The 20,016-nt window shown below is 37.1% G+C and overlaps 3 protein-coding genes across 3 annotated transcripts; all 3 read right to left on the bottom strand.

Moving 5' to 3' along the window:
- Window positions 1-718: 718 nt before the first annotated feature.
- Window positions 719-4,150, bottom strand: LOC122074694 (zinc finger CCCH domain-containing protein 48-like). Its single transcript, XM_042639640.1, is given in 9 exon segments — window positions 719-1,195; window positions 1,706-1,727; window positions 1,729-1,763; window positions 1,882-2,001; window positions 2,425-2,571; window positions 2,798-2,899; window positions 3,074-3,163; window positions 3,353-3,448; window positions 3,621-4,150. Coding segments are annotated over 9 exon segments (729 nt in total). The 5' UTR covers window positions 3,636-4,150; the 3' UTR covers window positions 719-1,093.
- A 2,724-nt stretch (window positions 4,151-6,874) lies between these two features.
- LOC122074693 (zinc finger CCCH domain-containing protein 48-like) lies at window positions 6,875-11,217 on the bottom strand. Its single transcript, XM_042639639.1, has 10 exons — window positions 11,057-11,217; window positions 10,171-10,688; window positions 9,904-9,999; window positions 9,626-9,715; window positions 9,280-9,381; window positions 8,914-9,060; window positions 8,351-8,470; window positions 8,173-8,232; window positions 7,529-7,626; window positions 6,875-7,376 (listed from the first exon to the last, which is right to left on the bottom strand). The coding sequence occupies exons 2-10, from the start codon at window positions 10,681-10,683 to the stop codon at window positions 7,235-7,237; spliced, it is 1,368 nt and encodes a 455-aa protein (XP_042495573.1). The 5' UTR covers window positions 10,684-10,688; window positions 11,057-11,217; the 3' UTR covers window positions 6,875-7,234.
- Window positions 11,218-15,458: 4,241 nt separating this feature from the next.
- On the bottom strand, window positions 15,459-18,138 carry LOC122074302 (cation/H(+) antiporter 15-like). Its single transcript, XM_042639133.1, has 3 exons — window positions 17,896-18,138; window positions 16,842-17,810; window positions 15,459-16,605 (listed from the first exon to the last, which is right to left on the bottom strand). The coding sequence occupies exons 1-3, from the start codon at window positions 18,136-18,138 to the stop codon at window positions 15,466-15,468; spliced, it is 2,352 nt and encodes a 783-aa protein (XP_042495067.1). The 3' UTR covers window positions 15,459-15,465.
- Window positions 18,139-20,016: the final 1,878 nt, after the last annotated feature.

Here is a 20,016-nt window from a genome sequence, read left to right as displayed (position 1 = left end):
TTTTTTTTTTTTTTTTTGGTTCTAACAACGGGTACCAAGTCCAAGTTTATCCAGGCCAATACTTAGGACATCCAAATTTACGTGTCGTACCAAGATACACAATTTGGCTAGTTAATTGCATTTGAAATCTTATTTGTCAGAGAAATCCCTGCTGAACTTATCTTCTATAGTCACACCACCATCTTTACCACTTTACGATGCATATGTGAGGAGGACAGTTGAGGAAACTCTTCAGCGAAAACTGTAATGTTTTTCATGCAATTATGTAGAAGTCATCGCCAATGATAATGCAGCACTGAAACTGATAAACCACAACTAGAAATACCCAAAACAGATCAAAAACAAAAAAAAAAACAACTCTACAATTGGAGACCATCTCCCTCTTCCTCTTGCTCACTAGCTGTGCAACAAGAATATGTTTCTTCATTCTTGCAAATTTTGAATCATCCGGTTTTAGATGGGACCAACACTTTTTTATTTGGAGAGAGTGAGAGACAGAGAGGTTCAACCTCATAAGTCTAACAGTTACAAAATCCATTCAAATGCCTGGAAGATAAGAATTGATAAATTCACAAATCACATCAAAAAAGATTCCAGATCAACAAGAATATGTTAGATAACCTCTCAAGTCTACAGTTAAAAAAACCATTCATATGTCTGTCTAGAAAATAAGACTTCATACATCATATCTTTAAAAGATTCCATGCGCAGAAAAAAATCAATTAACAATCTCATTCACTTTATTTACTGATGTTCTCTGAAACTGTCCACTTGACCTCTAAAAAATACAGGAGGTAATGAAAAATAGAAAAAAATTAAGTAAAAAATAAAGTTCAGAGCTTTGCTTGAACTGAATTTCCATTATAAATCAGGTTAATCTCGGCACAAACCTTCTTCCAATTGGGAAGGCATCATCCATGACCAAAAAATATTCATGCCAACAAAAATTACAGGAGACTATTTCACAAATAATGCTACTGTTGATTGTATACAGGATTAACGTCCAGGTATGGACGGAGATACAAACCAAATTTTGATTCAATTCTCCACCTTCGGCATGGCCATCAGCAGGGAAAAAACGAAACCAAGGTCTCTAAGTTGCATCACAATCATAAATGTGTACAGTATTTTCACATGAACACGTCAGGACAGGTTTCACTTGTGAATCATGGACTCCACAAAGGGTGAGCACACCCTGTAATGAAAGAAAAACAAGTCAATTAACATTCTCATTGAACTTAAAAAATGCATGTGAATCAATAATCTAATTACCCAAATCCATTATACAATATCAAGCTGTTATATCAACAGATTGAATACAGATCCACCCATATCAAACCATTTAATGCCCCTATGCTTAGGAACCCAACTTCAATGATGTACAAACTAGCAATTTCTAAAACAACCATTAAGAAGGTATAGTGGAACCTAGTCACGTTGTAACCCTTTGCAAGAAAATTCAGCATGAGAAAAATGTTATCTAGGACCAGAAATAAGTCCAGACTACATGGTGATCCAATGTCTACGCTTACAGGAAAACTTCATACAAACACTGAAACATGATTCTTCCTAATGAGTGAGACCTACTGTTCAGAAAAAATAAAAGAAAACCGAATTTAAGTGCATCTCAACATAAGAAGTAATCAGAGCCAACAAAAGAGAAAATGTAAGAATAAGCAAAAAAAAAAATCCACAAATGGCATACATTTTCTTCATTGTGTATGAATTACTTCAATGTTGCCACTTTCTGTAGCAGCCCACGCCTGCACAAATATGGAAGAGAGCTAAGATCTCAGATGCATGGACGACTATAAATGGCTATCCATTGAAAGGAAAGACCTGCCAATAGGTAATTAAAAAAAAATCCGGAACATATCAAACCTTTATTGTTTTGTCAAGTGAACATGATAATAGATAATCCTTCCAACAAAGAACAGACATCACAGCTGATGTATGGCCTGTCAGTGTAAGGATACATTGTAAAGTTTCTAGGTCCCACACCTGAAAGTAAGTTCAACAGTTTACACCAAAAGATTAGATTTAACACGTCTATGCAGAAATATTAAAAGCAAATAAGGAGAAACAATGTGTTCCAGGATTCCAGGTTGGTTAACATGATAAGCAAGATCTCTAATGCAAAAGCTGAAAAATGCAATTCTGGGAAAAGAAACTATAATTTGGAATATCAATGTATATGAGGACATTACATAAAAACCATGGTTTCTCTGATATTTCCAGGATAAACTGTTATTACCTATAATATCTAGGTATAAACTTGAATGTTAGAGATCAGAATCCACAGTACATTAATAACTCACAACATAAAAATCTGTATAACATGAAAACAGGGTCAGGAAAAATTCACAAAATTAAATAAACTACCAAACATTTGTAATATTTGCATCCTTTGCCACACTATCTTACTCTTATCGTATGGTCCATTGAGCCTGAGTACAGCCTATCAGCTCCAACAACTAATGAAACAACAGGAAGACTGTGACCCTCAAGTGATGCAGATGGTTGAAAGCAGTTTCTTGTAGCATCGATTTTCCATGCCAGTATTTTACCATCCTGAAAAAAGCAAATAAATGGAATGATTTATATCTTTCAGAGTTAAACTATATGGAAGGAAATTTTACTTCATGATTTTATGTTTCCATGGTTAGACAACAAAAGGGGCTGGGTGGGGTTGCAAGTCATTAGGAAAACTAAAAAGTGTTAAAATATTTCTCAACAACTTGAAGCTGCTCATCAACAGAGGGTAAAAAACATAAGTTCGGTGTGTCCAAAGAATTACCTGGGTTCCAGCAAAAAGTAACCCATTTCCCTCAACAAGGGAATGCACTTGTCCAACAGGTCCACTGAAACTAAAATCAGAGGCAGTTTGGGTGTTCCACACCTGCAATATCACCATTACAAGCCATAAATTAAGAAGAAGGAAGATATCTCTCAAATCAAGCTACTTTAAGATAACAGTAGTGGTTAAAGAATAAAAATTCAAATTTCTCTCAAAACTTCAAAAAGATAAAAAAGAAAGATATGGGAAAAAGCCCCTTCATGAAAATCAGATCACCTTAACAGAGTTTGGAATGCCAACAAAAAGCCACGGCCCTTCACTCATCATGCATCCAATTTCACCACCCAAACTGACCACAGCAGCACACTGAACAAAACAATGATTTGCATATCACATATAAGAGAGAGAGAGAGAGAGAGAGAGGTAGATAGATATACATAGGCAAATATAGATGGATAGATAGATAGATTAGATTAGGAGAGGAGAGGAGAGGATAGAGGGTCTAATCAATTAGCTAACAACAGATAGAGCTAAATATTAAACGATCATAATCACCTGCCCAGTGTGACAGTCCCAAGCACGTACAGATTGATCTTTGCTAGAAGAATAAAGCTTATCAGAACCGGATGGAAGAGCAACACCGGTAATAACCTGTTCAACAAGCTTCACTGGATTAGTGCAACAATAGAGAACATAATACAATAACAAAGAGATTCAATATTAAAAAAAACGAATCCATAAATTCTTCTTTCTCTAAGGGTGGTGACAGAAAAGCTTAGTCCTAAAAGATAAGGCAAAAACAAACCATGATCAAGAGGCATACCTTCTTTGCGAGCATTCCAAAAATAAGTAGCCGAAGGGAAAACCCTAAAACCCTTTAGAAGACGCAGAACAGAGATCGACACCGACAAGCGGTTCCAGTTCCGAAACTCTAACAAAATAGCTTCCTCCATGGACTATAAAGCAAGGAAACAGAGTTTATAAATTCCATCATTGCGCGAGTCAATGAGAGATCCCAGTCTTTGACACTTCTCATTTGGCTCTCTTCTTGAGTGAAGATTCAATCTGAAGATAGCTGAATGGTTGATCAATTGCCATCGTTGTTTCATTTCTTTGCTACGATATATGGTGGGCTCTCAATGAATTCCTATATAATCGATCTAATCTCTCTCCCAATGATGTCTGTAAGTGGGGAACTTCTGAATTTGAAGAGTCTTAGGAGTCTTCACATTTGTCACCTCAAATTGATCCGATTGGAAAATCGATCAAATTGAATTGTGATGCATTTTTATCTCATGATTGGAAAAAAGGGAGGCATTGGCTTTATTATTAGAAACTCTGCATCTAAACTGATCTTGCTATATCTGATCCCGTGCAATTCACAAATACCCTTCGATGGGAGGCTTTTGTTATTCGCATTGGTTTATTACATGCTCTGGGAGAAGTTGTGGATTACATTTCAGTTGAATCTGATTGTAAGGGGTTGATTTCTATGCTCCTCAATCACGGTCCCCTCCTCCAATAGATGCGCTTCCTACTATGCAGGGTATTCAGCATATCTCTACCTACTTTAGGAGTTGTTCTTTCACTTATGTTCCGAGGAATACCGATATGGTTGTTGAGTTGTTGAGTCGTTGACCCGGAAGGCGTTGTCATTGGGGTATATGACAAACTGACCTACATCCACTCCATGGCTAGTCCATATTTGTAATATTGACTCCATGTGTAGCCCAAACCATATTCAATAAAATTTCTCCTTATGCAAAAAAAATAAAAAAAAATAAAAAAAAATCCAACCTAAGAGTTAGAATAACTTATAGCCGATCTATGATAATTCATTTAGTATGAGAATCAATAGATGGACCATGATTAAGCTCTAATTTTGGAGAAGTTGATACATTGTCCAGAATATTTGTAGTAAGTTTCTAAAATAGAGCATGAACTTTAGACCCTCACACTTAGGGTGCTTTTTGTGCCTTTTCAAACTTGTTCCCCATCAAAATTGTGTCCTATTATTATACCATTGGATATTACTCATCGCAAGCTTTCTAATGATGCCTAGTTTGTGAAAATCAAACTACTGGATAAAGAATTAAGTTACAGACCAAAATATATTAACAAAATACCAAAGAAAAATCCAAAGTAAGCCAAATATCCATTGGCATCGCAGAGGCCAATGTGGTGCCACAAAGGACAAAACATTGGATATATAAAAAATTATAAATAAATTAACACCTCCCCCATCAAGCCAAATATCCATTGGCATTGCAGAGGCCAATGTGGTGCCACAAAGGACAAAACATTGGATATATAAAAAATTATAAATAAATTAACGCCTCCCCCATCATTTGAAAAACATCTTTTGATGTGGCAATGCTATGAGGAAATCCCAGATTTATTGGAAAATCCTAGAAAACCCCATAAATCTCAAAAAATCCCAAAAGCCTTGGGAAAACTTATGACACTTCCAGAACATCGTAGAAAATTCGAAAAACCTTGGAGAGACTTAAAGAGAGCATGGAATTCAAAGAAGTATAGGCAATTCCTAGGAAACCATTGCAAAAGTGGAAACCACATAGATGAGTTGAGATCATTTCCTTGATCCATTGAAGAGTCTGCATGGTACATTGTTATTCATTTATTCTATTTATCTCATTATTTGTTCATTTTTATTCTTCCCCCAAACCCTAATACAAGAGTGTATCCTATTTCAATAAACCCACAATGTAAGGATCAAACTGCATTATTTCCACATCGCTATTACTTTCAAATAGTAAGGATCAAATCTCACTAATTATCTTTCACATTAAGGTTCGAATTATTGTATTTCCACCATGTTAATGGTCAACTTTTCATGCATTTTGACCAAGTATTCATCGTTATGCCTTGTGGCTAATGGGAATGCTCTATTTTAGCCACTCATTGAAGGTAGTATAACCACCAACAACCGAGACACCATCAAAGTGTGGTTATTTGATCATCTTTGTTTATTTTTATTTTTTTTTATCATTCTTTCCGTATCTCTTTCTAGTCATTTCTGGTTATATATAAAAAATTAATGAGGACACCGATGTAATTTCATATATATATATATATATATATATATTATATATATATACACTTTACTAGTGGGGTAGTGGATTCAGCCATTCACCTTCTTGTCGTCTTAAATTTTTATTTTCTTGAATCCTCTTTTACTCAACACAAATGGTGAGACTATATACTTCACCGCTCTCTCTAGACTTACAAAACCGCTCTCCAATATTTGAAAAATCAAAAATTGGTTTCCCACAACTAGGGGTGACAACTGGTTGGGACCGTATATTTTGTTCCAACATATACAATCGCCACTCACAATTTTTCACCAATTTAATTGTTCAAGCTTTGCTTACGAAATGGACACGTTTTCATTCGGTTGGTGGTTTCTAATCCAAAATTGGGCTCAGGGTAACTGTGATAACCGGTATCTAATCAGAATTTAAACGGGCTAATTGACCAATTGGTCTTATAAGTAATCTTTAAACATGCCATAAGTAGTCATTAAATGGGTTGTAATCAGGTTAAATAGGCTAATTAGAGTATGAATGATCGATCAAAGAATTTGGTTAGTCTTCATCAGGCTCCCTGATTCTTACATATTCTTCTTGTCCAAGAATCTTTTAAATTGTGATTTAAATTTGGTTAGAATTGTAATTTAAATAATGCACCGACTGACCCAATTATAAATCATATCATACCCCCAAAGCTAGGTTTTCACGTTGCAAGACTTCCAAGTGAAGAAACTCGACTGAGACCAACCCGGCCCGACCATTGACACCCCTACATTAGATAACCTCTCAACGCTACAGTTTGACTTCACCAGAAGTCAACAACTGCAAAATCTATAACCCATTCAGATGACTGGAAGATAAAAAATGATAAATCACGTCTAGGATGAAAGGCTTCCACGCACAAAAAATAAATAAATAAATAAAAAATAAAAAAGAATTAGTCAAGAATCTGATTCACTTTATTTACTGAAGTTCTCTCAGACCGTGCTCTGACACAAAAAAATCATACAAGAGGAAATGAAAACAATTAAGGGAAAAAAGGTGGAGAGGCTTTGCTTGAACTGAATTTACATTTGAGATTAGGTTACAACCATTCTTCCAATTGGGAAGGCATTATGAATGACCAAAGTGATCATATAAAAAAAAATTAAAAGAGACTGTCTCAAAAATAATTCTACCGTTGATAGAATACAGGATTAACGTCCACGCATTCTTGGACGGAGATGCAAAACAAAAACTTGATTCATTTCCCCACCTTTGGCCATCAGTAGGGAAATAACCAATTCAAAGGAGAAAAATCCCAACAAAAACGAAACAGAGGTCTCTCCATTGCATCCCAATCAATATCGTGCTACTATTGATTCCAATCATATGGTTACTCCGTTTGTTAGTTCAGTGGCTTGTCGTTCCATTTCCACACTCTGAGTTCACCAGTTCCATCACCGGTAAAGAAAAACCCAAGCCCACCTGGAGCTATTTGTATTACCCGGACCTCGTCTTTCGAGAATATTCTCCCCCTCTCACTGAATCTAAAACATATGAAACAAAAAGAGTTTTAGTATGAAGGCAAAAATGACTACTATAATTTACCGATGGAAAATGAAGGCAGGGGAGGGGTAGGAAATCATAAAGCAAATGCATATTCAAACAAAAGAAGAGATGTTGAGGCTTGAACACTCACGATGGGAGGTCATAAATGTGTACAGTATTATCGTCACACGAACACATCAGGACAGGTTTCAGTTGTCCATCATGCACTCCACAGAGGGTAAGCACACCCTGTAATGAAAGAAAATCGAGTCAATAAACATTCTCAATGAACTGAGAAAATGTGAATCAGCAATCAATTACCCACATCCATTATTCAGATATTAAGAGGTTATATCAACAGATTGAATACAAATCTACCCATATCATATCAAACCACGTAAGGCCCATATGCTAAGGAACCCAACTTCAATGGTGTACACACCAACCATGGTAGTTCTAAAACAACCACAGCGAAGTAGATATGGTGGAATCAAGTTACGACGTAACCCTTTTCAAGAAAATTCAGAATGAGGAATATCTTTATATGTTATCTAGGTCCAGAAGAAGTAAACATTTACACCCAATTCTAAAAACTTGGCAACTGACAATTGTGATGAGACCAATTTCCAATTAACTCCCCTCCTAGATATGTGTTTGAGCCTTTCAAATTACGTGGTGATCTCAGCAAAATAACAGAGAACCAAATCTAAGCGAATCTCAAAATAAGAAGTATCAGAGCCAACAAATGCGAAAACTGTAAGATTAATCATAAAAAATGTTCCACAAATGGCATACATTTTCTTCATTGTGTGTATGAACTACTTCAATGTTGCCGCTTTCTGTAGCAGCCCACACCTGCATAAATAAGGAAGAGACAGCTAAGAACTCAAATGCATGCACAACCATTAATAGCTATTCATTGAAGGGAAAGACCTGCCAATTCTTAAGAGAAAAAAAAAAGGACATAACAAACCTTTATTGTTTTGTCAAGTGAACAAGATAATAGATACTCCTTCCAACAAAGAACAGACATCACAGCTGAAGTATGGCCTGTCAGTGTATGGATACATTGTAAAGTTTCTAGGTCCCACACCTGAAAGTAAGTTCAACAGTTTACACCAAAAGATTAGTTTTAACATGTCTATGCAGAAATATTAAAAGCAAATAAAGAGAAACAACATGTGTCCAGGATTCCAGGTTGGTTAACATGATAACCAAGATCTCTAATGCTAAAGCTAAAAAATGCAATTCGAGGGAAAAGAAACTATAATTTGGAATATCAACGTATATTAGGACATTATATAAAAACCATGGTTTCTCTGATAATTCCAGAATAAATCGTTATTACCTATAAGATCTAGGTATAAACTTGAAAGTTAGAGATCAGAATCCACAGTAAATTAATAACCCAAAACATAAAAATCTGTATAAGATGAAAACAGGCTCGGGAAAAATTCAGAAAATTAAATAAACTATCAAACATTTGTAATATTTGTCCTTTAGGGGTAGAAAATCATTGTTGCCACACTAACTTACTCTTATCGTATGGTCCATTGAGCCTGAGTACAACCTATCAGCTCCAACAACTAATGAAACAACTGCAAGACTATGACCCTCAAGTGATGCAACCGGTTGAAAGCAGTTGCTTGCGGCATCAATTTTCCATGCCAATATTTTACCATCCTGAAGAAAATAATGGAAGGATTAATATCGGTCAGGGTCAAAATCATACGGAGGGAAATCTTGCTTACTGATATTCATTTTCCATAGTTAGACATCACAGGGGGGGTCGGTGGGTGCGGGTGGGTGCGGGTGGGTGCCATTATTTATCTATGTCCCAACAACTTGAAATTCATCAATAGAGAGAATAAAAGCATAAGTTTGTTGTGCCCAAAGAATTACCTGGGTTCCAGCAAAGAGTAACCCATCTGCCTCAACAAGGGAATGCACTTGTCCAACAGGTCCACTGAGACTAAATTCAGAGCCAGTTTGGGTGTTCCACACCTGCAATATCACCATTACAAGCCATAAATTAAGAAAGAAGGAAGATATCTCTCAAATCAAGCTACTTGAAGCTAACAATAGTAGTTAAAGAATAAAAATCCAAATTTCTCCCAAAACTTCAAAAATGTTAAAAAAAAAAAGGAAAAAAGGAAAAAAGGAAAAAAAAAAAAAAAAAAAAGAAAAAAAGAAAAAAAGAAAAAAAAGAAAGATATGGGAAAAAGCCCATTCATGAAAATCAGATCACCTTAACAGAGTTTGGAATGCCAGCAAAAAGCCACGGCCCTTCACTCATCATGCATCCAATTTCACCACCCAAATTGACCACAGCAGCACACTGAACAAAATAATGTCTTCCAATATCACATATAAGAGAGATCGGAAGAGATAATGAGGATAGATTAAAACAGATAGATGGATAGACATGGATAGAAAGACATACATAGATAAACGATAGATTAGGATAGAGGGACTAATCAATAAGCTAACAACAAATAGACCTAAAATTTAAATGATCATAATCACCTGCCCAGTGTGACAGTCCCACTCACGTATAGATTGATCTTTGCTCGCAGAATAAAGCTTATCAGAACCGGATGGAAGAGCAACACCGGTAATAACCTGCTCAACAAGCTTCACTGGATTAGTGCAACGATAGAGAACGTAATACAATAACAAAGAGAATCCATATTAAAAAAACGAATACATAAATTCTTACTTCTCTACAGGTGGTGACAGAAAAGTTTAGTCCTAAAAGATAAGGCAAAAACAAACTATGATCAAGAGGCGTACCTTCTGGTGTCCTTCAAGCTGCTTCAATAATGTAAAGCTATCGCTAAGAAACCAAGAATGCAGATATTTGCACTTGTCTCCGTAACTACAGTTTCCAGCAAGCCAATAACGGCAAACTTTGTCTTGAACACGATCCAATCCGGCAGTATGATTTGGGTCTTGCGTTTCGCAAGGAACATTATGGCAGACTTTGTCTTTCTTGCGAGCAATATTAATCAATCCAGCATCATTATTTTTGTCTTGCATTTTTTGAGGAACAGTAGCCGATCCGGCACCTTGATTCCGGACCCAGGTGTTGGAAGAGGCAGATCTCCGTGGCCGATTAGAAGCCATTCCATTGATACTGGGTGGTGGTGGCAATTCTCTGTGAAGGAAGGGGCAGGGATTCCTGTTGCATCTCCCAGACCTCCAGTAGTGACAGACTTTCAGGGGTCTAGCAGCTGTAGCCCCCAAGCGATTAAAAACACCGTGCTTATTCCCATCCCTTGCGGCAGACTCGACAGCAATAGTCATGACGACTAGAAGACAAAGAAACAGAAACACTAACTTCAGAGAATAGCAAACACTGCTTTACAGAAGATAAAAACAATAGAAGATATCCTTCGCCTACATTCCAAAAATAAGTAGCTTAAGGGAAAACCCTAAAACCCTTTAGAAGACGCAGAACAAAGATCGTCACCGACAAGCCGTTCTAGTTCTGGAACTCTAAAGAGTGACGACAACAAAAGTGCATTTTCGATGAACTATATAAGGAAACAGATTTTATGAATCGGATCATCAAGCCAGTTATTGATAGCTCTCTTCGATTCTCCCTTAGATTAAAGGTTGATTCCTCCAGAGAAATTCGTAAATAGAAGACGCGGGTCGTGATAAGAAGTTACCAAACCTGAGTTGATTTCCACTTAACAAAGATGGATCCTCTGATGAGTCGATTTCTTCTCGCACACGAGCAAAGAATGGCGATCACAATCGAAGTGTTCGCAGAAACCCTAAAAAGTTGCAGAGCTTTCCGCTTCTCAAAGGAAATGAAACTCGAAAGTCGAAACTGAAGAAGCTAATGGTGTACGGTATATATAACGGAGAAAGATCGTTAAGGCGTGTTGCTTCAAGCTCAAGCAAACTAACTGGTTTAAGATATTTTGATCGTTACACAAGGCGGGAAAATAAATTCTTGAGATCACTGCCAGCTAATGCATGACAAGTTCTTTGGCCGTGGATTCTTCAAATTGAACGGTCCTGATCCGCTCAAGTTCACAACTTCAAGTATCGATGACTTCCAGTAACCGACCATTAATGCCAGCTGTATACCATATCGTATATATAGGGGCCCGGTTTCCAATTTTGATTTACATTGATAATAAGCTAACCACAAATGTGCCAAGTAATGAGCAAGTACTAAATTCCTTGTTTGGCTCCTAGTTGGGTTACTTGCACAAAATTCCTTGTTTGGCTTTAATTGGTTTTCATAAAAGAAAAAAAAAAAGCTTTAATTGGTTCCTTGCATAAAATTGATAGTTTGTTATTAATTCATGGGATTGATAGTGATTTTTATTGATTTTGTCACCTACAAATATTGTTGGAAAATCAAGTTTTGTGACTACATTCGTCATTTTGAAAACCTGGTGACTTAGAGCGAATCACAAAATACCAAGCTAGTCATGTCAAATTTCCTCCTCTCATTTTCATACTAGTTTTTCTCAGGTGATCCAAATATATAATTAATAATTAAATTAAATGAGATAAAATAGAATAAAAGTGTTTATTTTCAAAAATTTTTCTATGAAGCCCAACATTCATTGTCTATTGGATGACAATGATAACATCTGACTTGAAGATGTCATGGTCATGAATCATATTTTTTTAATTAAAATTTAAATATATACACTCAATAGTCACTAGACTCAATACAGAAGACCATAGACATCGAACATTGAATATCATTAGAATATATTTTAGTTCAAAACAAATTCATAAATGCCGACTCAATTTGACAAGAATCGATCATTTTGTTATGACTCGGGCAAAACATACGAGTTTATAATGACTTGGTATAATTTGGTCCGAGTCTTGTCATTTGTTAATACATGATGAGTCACCATGACTTTTGATCAGGTTTCTAATCTTTTGACCAAACTCAGCCTAGTTTTCCTTGTCAAAACCCGGTTTGCCAACAATGCTTACAAAATGTATACCAAGATAAATATCCAACCTAGAACTTAGAGAATGTATAGCCGACCTACGAGAATTCTTTTAATATGAGAATCAATAAATGGACTATAATTAAGCTCAAGTTTTGAAGAAGTTGATACATTACCCAGGATACTTGTAGTAAGTTTCTAAAATATCTGAAGGAGAATGAACTTTTATGCCCTCACAGAGTGTTTTTTGTGTCTTTTCAAATATGTTCCCTATTGAATCTATGTCCGATTGTTATACTATTGGATAGTACTCATCACAAGCTTTTCAACGATACCTTGTTTGTAAGTTATCGACCAAAATGTATCAACAAAATACTGAATAAAATCCAAAGTAAGTCAAATATCATGTAGCACCATAAAGGCCATTGTGGTGCCACAATGGACACAACATTGGATATCTGAAAATCTATAAATAAAAAAACACCTCCCCCTTATTTAAAAAACCTCTTTTTATGTGGCAAAGCCACAAGGAAATCCTAGATTGCTTGCAAAATCCTAGAAAACTCCTTAAATCTCTAAAAATCCCAAAAGCCTTAGGAAGACTTATGATACTCCCAGAACATCTTAGAAAAATCTAGAAACCCTAGAGAGAGAGAGAGAGAGAGAGAGCCTCTCTAGGGTTATTCATCGTTATGCCTTGTGGAATGATGAGGATGCCCTATTTTCGCCATTCATTGAAGGTAGTATAACCACCAAGACTGGGACACCAGTTTAGTTGTTCAAGCTTCATATGCTATAGAATGGACACATTTTCATTCGGTTGGTGGTTTTCAATCCAAAATCGGGCACAAAGTAATGTGATAATAGGGCTGTAATCAGGATTTAAACTAACTAATTGACAAATTGGTCTTATAAGTATGTTTTTAAACATGACATAAGTAGACTGAATATTATCTGAATCTTTTTTTTTTTTATAACGATGGTCGATGGGTATTCAGGTCTTTGGCCTGACCCCACAACAGCATGGACCAGCTCATATGGGGGGTCTTACCCCACAACAGCATGGACCGGGTCAGATGGGGGTTGAATAAAAACCAATCAACTTTCGTTGAAAGCAGTGAAGAGCACTAAACACCCCCATGTGAGTGATCCCAAAGAGGTTAAATGAGTCGAACTCAAAACCACACGCTTCCTGAGGCGAAAGTCCCTTGCCAACTTGGCTACCCGCTTGGGGTTATCTGAATCTATTTGCAAGCAATTTATATGCAAATACAAATAATATAATGGAGCTGACCTCAGGGTTCAAACGGCTGGTTTAGGTCAATCCAACCAGAGCTGGTCTTTGAAAGGAACTGAAACTAGAAAAAGGACATTGAAAAGTGAAGAGCTATAGCAAATGGTGTACGTATATGTAGGGAAGAAGATAGTTGGGATGTGGGCTTCAAGCAACTGATTGAGATATTTTGATTTAAGATATTTCATTAGACCACCCGGGAAAGAAATTAGAGTTTTATATGAAGATCAGCCTGCTGCCAAAATTTCAAACAGGTGTCTATGCTTATCTATAAGTTCTAATTGGTGGTATTTTCTTTGAAAAAATAAATTTCATCTCAAATTTAAGAACTTTTTTTAGAGGATAGCTTGTCGAGGAATTTCCATCAAAAACATTCTGGGGGAAATGGATGACTGTAGATTCGACCTATGGATTTTGTCTAAACAGGAATCGATTTGGCATACATTTCTCTCGTTTGATTTCTCTAAGAGAATTTGGGCTGTTGGCCTTTTGGGCTTTCAAACTAAAGCTATCTCTACATTTTCTTTTAACCATATGATTTTGTGTTTTTTCACTTTCTATTCCTGGTGATAATTTAAATAATTTCTTTAGTATTTTTAACATTACTGAGTAAACCCAATCCCTATTCGTTTCTTAATCATGTGAAACAATGGACTGGCCAAGCTTGTCACATATACCCCAACAGGTGACTCCAATCCATATGCTTTTTATTTATGGCGTCTAATTTTTCCAATGTAAACCCACCAGTTCTTATTTGTGTGGGATTCACTTATGCAATTATTTATATATATATATATATATAGAGGGGAATGTGTCTCATTAAGTGCTGATTATATGATGATAGAAAAACAAAAGGGAAAAAAGAAAAGAAAATAAACTTTGAAGCCTACACTCGGTGATTTCTCTTTAGTTTAAAGCAGGCATTGGATGATGGATGGAGAATCAAGGAGGTTTGGAGTGACTCAGAGGAATTAGGGAATTTTCTTTCAGATTATAGTACCACTCCGTAGCCTTGAAGTGATGTCCCCCTACTTTTGGATGTGCATAATTCTTTGTCTATACCTAGTTTTGTCTCAGACCCAGTAACAAAGTAGTATTACTAATGCGTAGGATAACATATTTGGTGATGACAAAAAAATTCCCAAATCTCCAAACTTAGCTAAAAAATTGATGTTTTGAATTATTTTTCCTTTTCCATAAAAAATAAAAATAATAAAAAAATACAAGATTAATTGGTATCCAAAATTTTGTCAAAGCAATATTAACACATGAGGTAGGGTGTCAATTCCTAGCCCACACAACACTCCTGACCAAACCCAGTTGATTAAAGCTCAAACTGGTCTCGCTTGTTTTATAAACGTGTCGGGCTTGAGCCCGACCCAATTATAATTGGTTGATCCCGATACAGGGATTTAGCCCAACACCTAACCATCTTAACTTTTTATAAGTCTGGAGTGTGGATCAGGTTCTCGTACAGGTTGATCCACACAGATAAATCCACCCTAAAGTTAGTTGTTGGGTAGATTCCATCTGTGCAGATCAGCCCGAGAATGGTTCTCGTGCGTGGACTTGATCTGGTCTCATAAGTCGACTCTAATACTCTCTCTCTCTCTCTCTCTCTCTCTCTCTCTCTCTCATCTGTTGGAAACCGTATCAGAATAATGTATCCTCATAAGATGTGAACTGGTCATCATATTTGCAATTCCTGTAATTAAACAACCTATCACTAGAAATACAAGACATGCACTACTCAACACTCCATCACTGAGTTTCTTCTCAACCATTGTTCTCTTCTCTTTTTTTTTTTTCTTTTTTTTCCACATAAAGTATGATGATAAGTAGCCCTTGTCTAATGCCTATTGATTATGTGAATTTTCTTCCATGAGTAGAATGCTGTTGTATCACCAAGATCATGGCATCACTCATAAAATCTGGGGAAGCCAATAAGTCCCCAATAGTTCCTAGTTCCCTGAACTGATTCCACTCTGCAAGTCCTGTTGTAGCTGGTGAATCTCTATCATGGTTTCTCCCCACCATAATGAGTTGACAATCATCCTTCACTGACTGAATTACACGAAGAGTCCCACTGCCATCCATTACTGTTTCCTCAATGTATTTGAACCGATCATTATCAGCCATGTTATACCTTACTGTACTAATCATATCATCATCAATCTTAATTTCTCCCAATTTTTCGTCGAATTCATCATGGTTTGTAAGGATTCGGATTACCATGAGATTAACCTTGGTATGTCCAGACATTCGAGCCCCGAAAACTAAAGCCTCTCTATCATCAGGACCACCGAAGAACAACACAACAACTCGAAATGGAAACCAACTTGATAATGCAGATGATGCTGTGTTAGAGCAATTCCAAAGTCCCCTTTCAACAAGGATTCCAACAGAGCAAGGTGCATTTTCAAGGACTCTTATGTTCATAGACCTAGAGCCCACTCGAGATTTCTCCGATATACTGCCTCTGCTAGCTCTTTGCTCATGGAAAGGAAGAATTACTAGGGAACCTCTTTTCTCTAGTGCTAATTTGCAGACTTCATCATGCATGGCAGCAGGTGGAGTGATAGCTGTGAAGACACTCAATGACATTGTATCTTTGTGATTCTCCTTATAGTGTTCAAAAGCATTAAGGATGTGTTTAGAGACTTGGGCTTTGGAAGAAGTGTACATGGATGATTTGTGAGAGATAAATATTGGTGTTGCACGACCAATAAGATCTACCAAATGGAGAATGTAGGCAGCCAGTGGACTCTGTTGGGTATGATTGGAGGCTTCAAGAATGTTGACCAGGGAGGGAACACTTTCTTCTCTGTGGATGCACACCAACAATCTAAGTTCATCACTGGGTTTGGTGTCCATAATGGATCTTCTGTTATAAATAAGATATCTCTTTGAAGGATTATAGATAGCTTTCAGAAGGATGGTGATCACCATTGTTGTGATCAGCATGGATGTGCACAACAATACAAAGATTTCATTGCTTATTTTCTGCCCATATAAACAAAAAAACCTCTTTGATGATTAGTTGCATTATAAGAAACAGACTGAAATCATAAGGGACAAAGTTTTATGTCCAGGAGCAGGGCCTGCGCCACAGACAGCAGGTGCTCCTCTTGGGTTCGCGGACTCCCTGTTTCCAGACACAGGGGATGCTCCGGGACATAAAACACTTGCTCGAAACATAAATAGAGATGTATATATATGTGGTAGTTGATCAATTGTACCTCTTTTCTCCTATATATTTTGACAAGGGTAAGCTCAAGAACACCTTTGACATTGACAACGAGGCTAAGTGAGACAGCATCCAAGAAGGGTAACTTGCAAGAAAGACCAGCTATGAAGGCTGCCATTGATTTCCCTAAGCAGCCAATAATGATTATAATCCCCACATTCAGAATATTTGACCATTCCATGACATAAATATTTATTGCCAAACCAATTTTGAGGAAGAAGATTGGCATAAGAATCCATGAAACAATGATTTCAAGCCTGTCTACTAAGGTTGCTCCTAAAGGTGGTCCAGGAGGTATAGCTAGTCCCAGAATAAAAGGCCCCCAAGCAATATGGAAGCCAATGAAATAGCCTACTAATCCAGACACTAGAACTGCTATGAAAATGGAACAGATTGAAGCTGTGTACCCCTCCTTATTCCTCTTGATCAACCACAATGCCACTGGTTGGACGACGAAGAGGATACCCAACATAAAAGCGATATATTGTAAAACTGCTGCTATATCAATTTCATAGCCATTGACACGCCATATTTGGTATAAGATGCTTAATATACCACCCACAATTGAGGAAGACAATGCAAGAGCACCAAATTCTGAATTTAAGATATTGAGTTCATAGAGATATCGAGCTATGATAGGAAATGTAAAGAGAGTCTCTGTTCTCATAACATAGCCAACTGACATTAATAATACTGGATCAGTAATGTAGTCATATAAATAATAAAAACCAAACAGAGGTGGAAAGGTGGAACCGAAGGCAGCCGCAAGACCTATTGTATATGCTTTCTTTCCGATCTTTTTAACGATCCATGTATCCATATATACTCCAATCAAGAAGAAATAGAACATGATAGCTAGTACTGCAATTACATCCAGCAATAAGAAGCTCTCTAATGGAAATAATGCTCTTGCAATTATCTTGCTCCGACCCAAAAATGAAGGACCTAGTAGGATACCACCCTGGTCAATCATAAAGAATTGTAAGTGTTTTATCAATCTCAACAACTACATTGTAATGTCAATAGAGAAAGAAGGATTGAATTACCAATATTTGGGCAACCATGAGTGGTTGGCCTAGAGGCTTGAGAACCATAGAGGTTAATAAGATGGTAACAGAAGCAAGAGACATCTGCAGTAAGAGGAGAGGGACATAGTAACCAATTGGGGAATGACCCTGAAAGATACCACCAGAAATAGTCCTGTTGGAGAGGCAGGTCTCACTGGTTGTGTCCCCCACGTAGTCAGCAAAGGCCCAGAACTCCTCTGGTTCCATCATTCTGCTACCCATGGTGTGCCCCTCCCTCCCTCTCCAATCTCCAAAGGGAGAGAGCCAGAGGAAGAAAGAGACAGAGAAGGAGAGAGAGGGAGGGGGGACTAACCCAGTTACAGAGGTGATCTAGAAGTTCTAAGAGCCCAAGAGCTTGGTTGTTGTAGGCATCCAAGCTTTTAGAGGAAGGGAAAGAGAACCCAAAACCACCTTGGGAGCATGGATGGTAGAAGAGAGAAAACGGTTAGAGATTGGTTTTGGCGTTAAGACTATTGACCATGTCAAGGGGCAAACTAATATGACAGCAAAGAAAAAGAAACAGAAAGGAAAACATTAGTTTGGATTCTTCACCTCCACCGTGGGCTACCTCACTCTCTTCCAGCGAGTGATGCAAGATTTCAGGTCTGTGTCTCAGGACTTGGAGAGGGATCAACCGATTGTGGTGTACATTAGGGTTCCGGAATCGAACTTCATGAAGGGTATTCAGAAAAGCCATTGTTGAGGTCATGGATGCTTGCTTGAAGGAAATTAAATCGTTTGATGAGATTATGAGGGTTGTAGTTGAAACCCATTTGGCATACGTTGGGGAAGAAGATGAAGCAGATCGTTTAGGATTTGAAGACTGAGGAATTTGGACAGGTATGATTCTGTGAAGTATTTAAAGTATTTGAAAAAAGTTCAGACCCAGTTTAAGTGCAAATCAATCGTTGTTTGATGGATTCCAGAAGGGTTTCAGGTGAATTCATGATCTGTTCTATCTTTTCTATTTTATCTTCTTTTCCCAACAGGTCAGTTTAATCTAGTTCTCTTTACACCTGCTAAGCCCTTGTTTCATTAAGTTTGCAGATTGCTTATTATTTCAAAATCTCTCTGATTTGGCTAAAAATCATAGATACAAGCTTCTGGAATGTAAATTTAATTCTGATTTCAAGTACCCTGCACAGCCCATGTTTGAACTTGGAATCCTGAGATTTTCTACAGAACTACAATTACAAAGTATCCATTGCTGGGAATTCAAATTTGATCTCCTTCCATACCTCACGACCAGCAGCTAGTTCAAGGCTCTATTTGCTAGCCTCACGGATAATTTCATTACCTTCGCGAGCAAGATCACATCCTTCATTACGAGCTTAACTTTTCTGAACACTCAATCAGAATTTAGCTCAAGCTGACTATTCTGTTTCAAACTATAAATTTTCTCCTTTTGCTAGTAAGGTCCTATTATTCTGTTTTGGTGATCCTTGTTCTGCTAGTCGGTTCTGGTCGTTCTAGTTTGGAACTGTTATTGCATTAAAAGCTTCTTGTTGCAGGAGGTACTGGTAGAAATGGAAGAAAGACAAAAGCAAAGAATGTGTTATGCCGCCAACAGCGGGTCTTATCCCATCTATTTTCTTGCATAGATTACATAATTATCTCTCTCCCCAAATTCAAAATATTTTGAATTTTTTTTTTCTTTTCTTTTCTTCTCTTGACTACCAAACATTGCCTTCGGGAAGAAAAAGGAAAATATTTTTGGCAACTCCTAAATTGATATACCTAGCAGTCATCTTTTCGTAGCCCCTAGTAATTATCATGCAGCTATATGATCCCTGCTCAACTTTTTATTTTATTTTTTTGTAATAAAAAAATGGTGCTCTATAGTAGTGATCATAACCCTCAAGACAAGCCTTCGTATGGCATGTGGCAGTTCCACAAGATCAATGGGCGATAGTGGAGCATGCCAAGACTCGAACACACAACCAACTGACTCAAATGATGATAGATTGAGGTCATTTTCACCATTAGGTTACCAACCCCATGAGTATCCTCAAGGATTTAGTTATTAGTATTGGGGCCGATGGTATTGGTAAGGCTCAATGCATAATGGTCATTTTTACTCTTGTTTTTTTTTTTTTTAAA

This window comes from Macadamia integrifolia, chromosome 3 (genome assembly GCF_013358625.1).
Source record: "Macadamia integrifolia cultivar HAES 741 chromosome 3, SCU_Mint_v3, whole genome shotgun sequence".
Taxonomy (NCBI): Eukaryota; Viridiplantae; Streptophyta; class Magnoliopsida; order Proteales; family Proteaceae; genus Macadamia; species Macadamia integrifolia.
The sequence above is the reverse complement of the archived record's forward strand: the minus strand, read 5'-3'. Positions and strand labels throughout refer to the sequence as shown.

Bases quoted from the DNA above. Each gene is read 5' to 3' on its own strand.
- LOC122074693 (XM_042639639.1), bottom strand. From the start codon at position 10,683: ATGACTATTGCTGTCGAGTCTGCCGCAAGGGATGGGAATAAGCACGGT. The intron at 9,716-9,903 runs GTGATTATGATC...TATTTTGTTCAG, and splicing joins GGGACTGTCACACTGGGCAG to TGTGCTGCTGTGGTCAATTT. The intron at 9,382-9,625 runs GTGATCTGATTT...GTGATATTGCAG, and splicing joins GCATTCCAAACTCTGTTAAG to GTGTGGAACACCCAAACTGG.
- LOC122074302 (XM_042639133.1), bottom strand. From the start codon at position 18,138: ATGGGTAGCAGAATGATGGAACCAGAGGAGTTCTGGGCCTTTGCTGAC. The intron at 17,811-17,895 runs GTAATTCAATCC...ATGATTGACCAG, and splicing joins TCATGGTTGCCCAAATATTG to GGTGGTATCCTACTAGGTCC. The intron at 16,606-16,841 runs GTACAATTGATC...TTATATGGGCAG, and splicing joins AAATATATAGGAGAAAAGAG to AAAATAAGCAATGAAATCTT.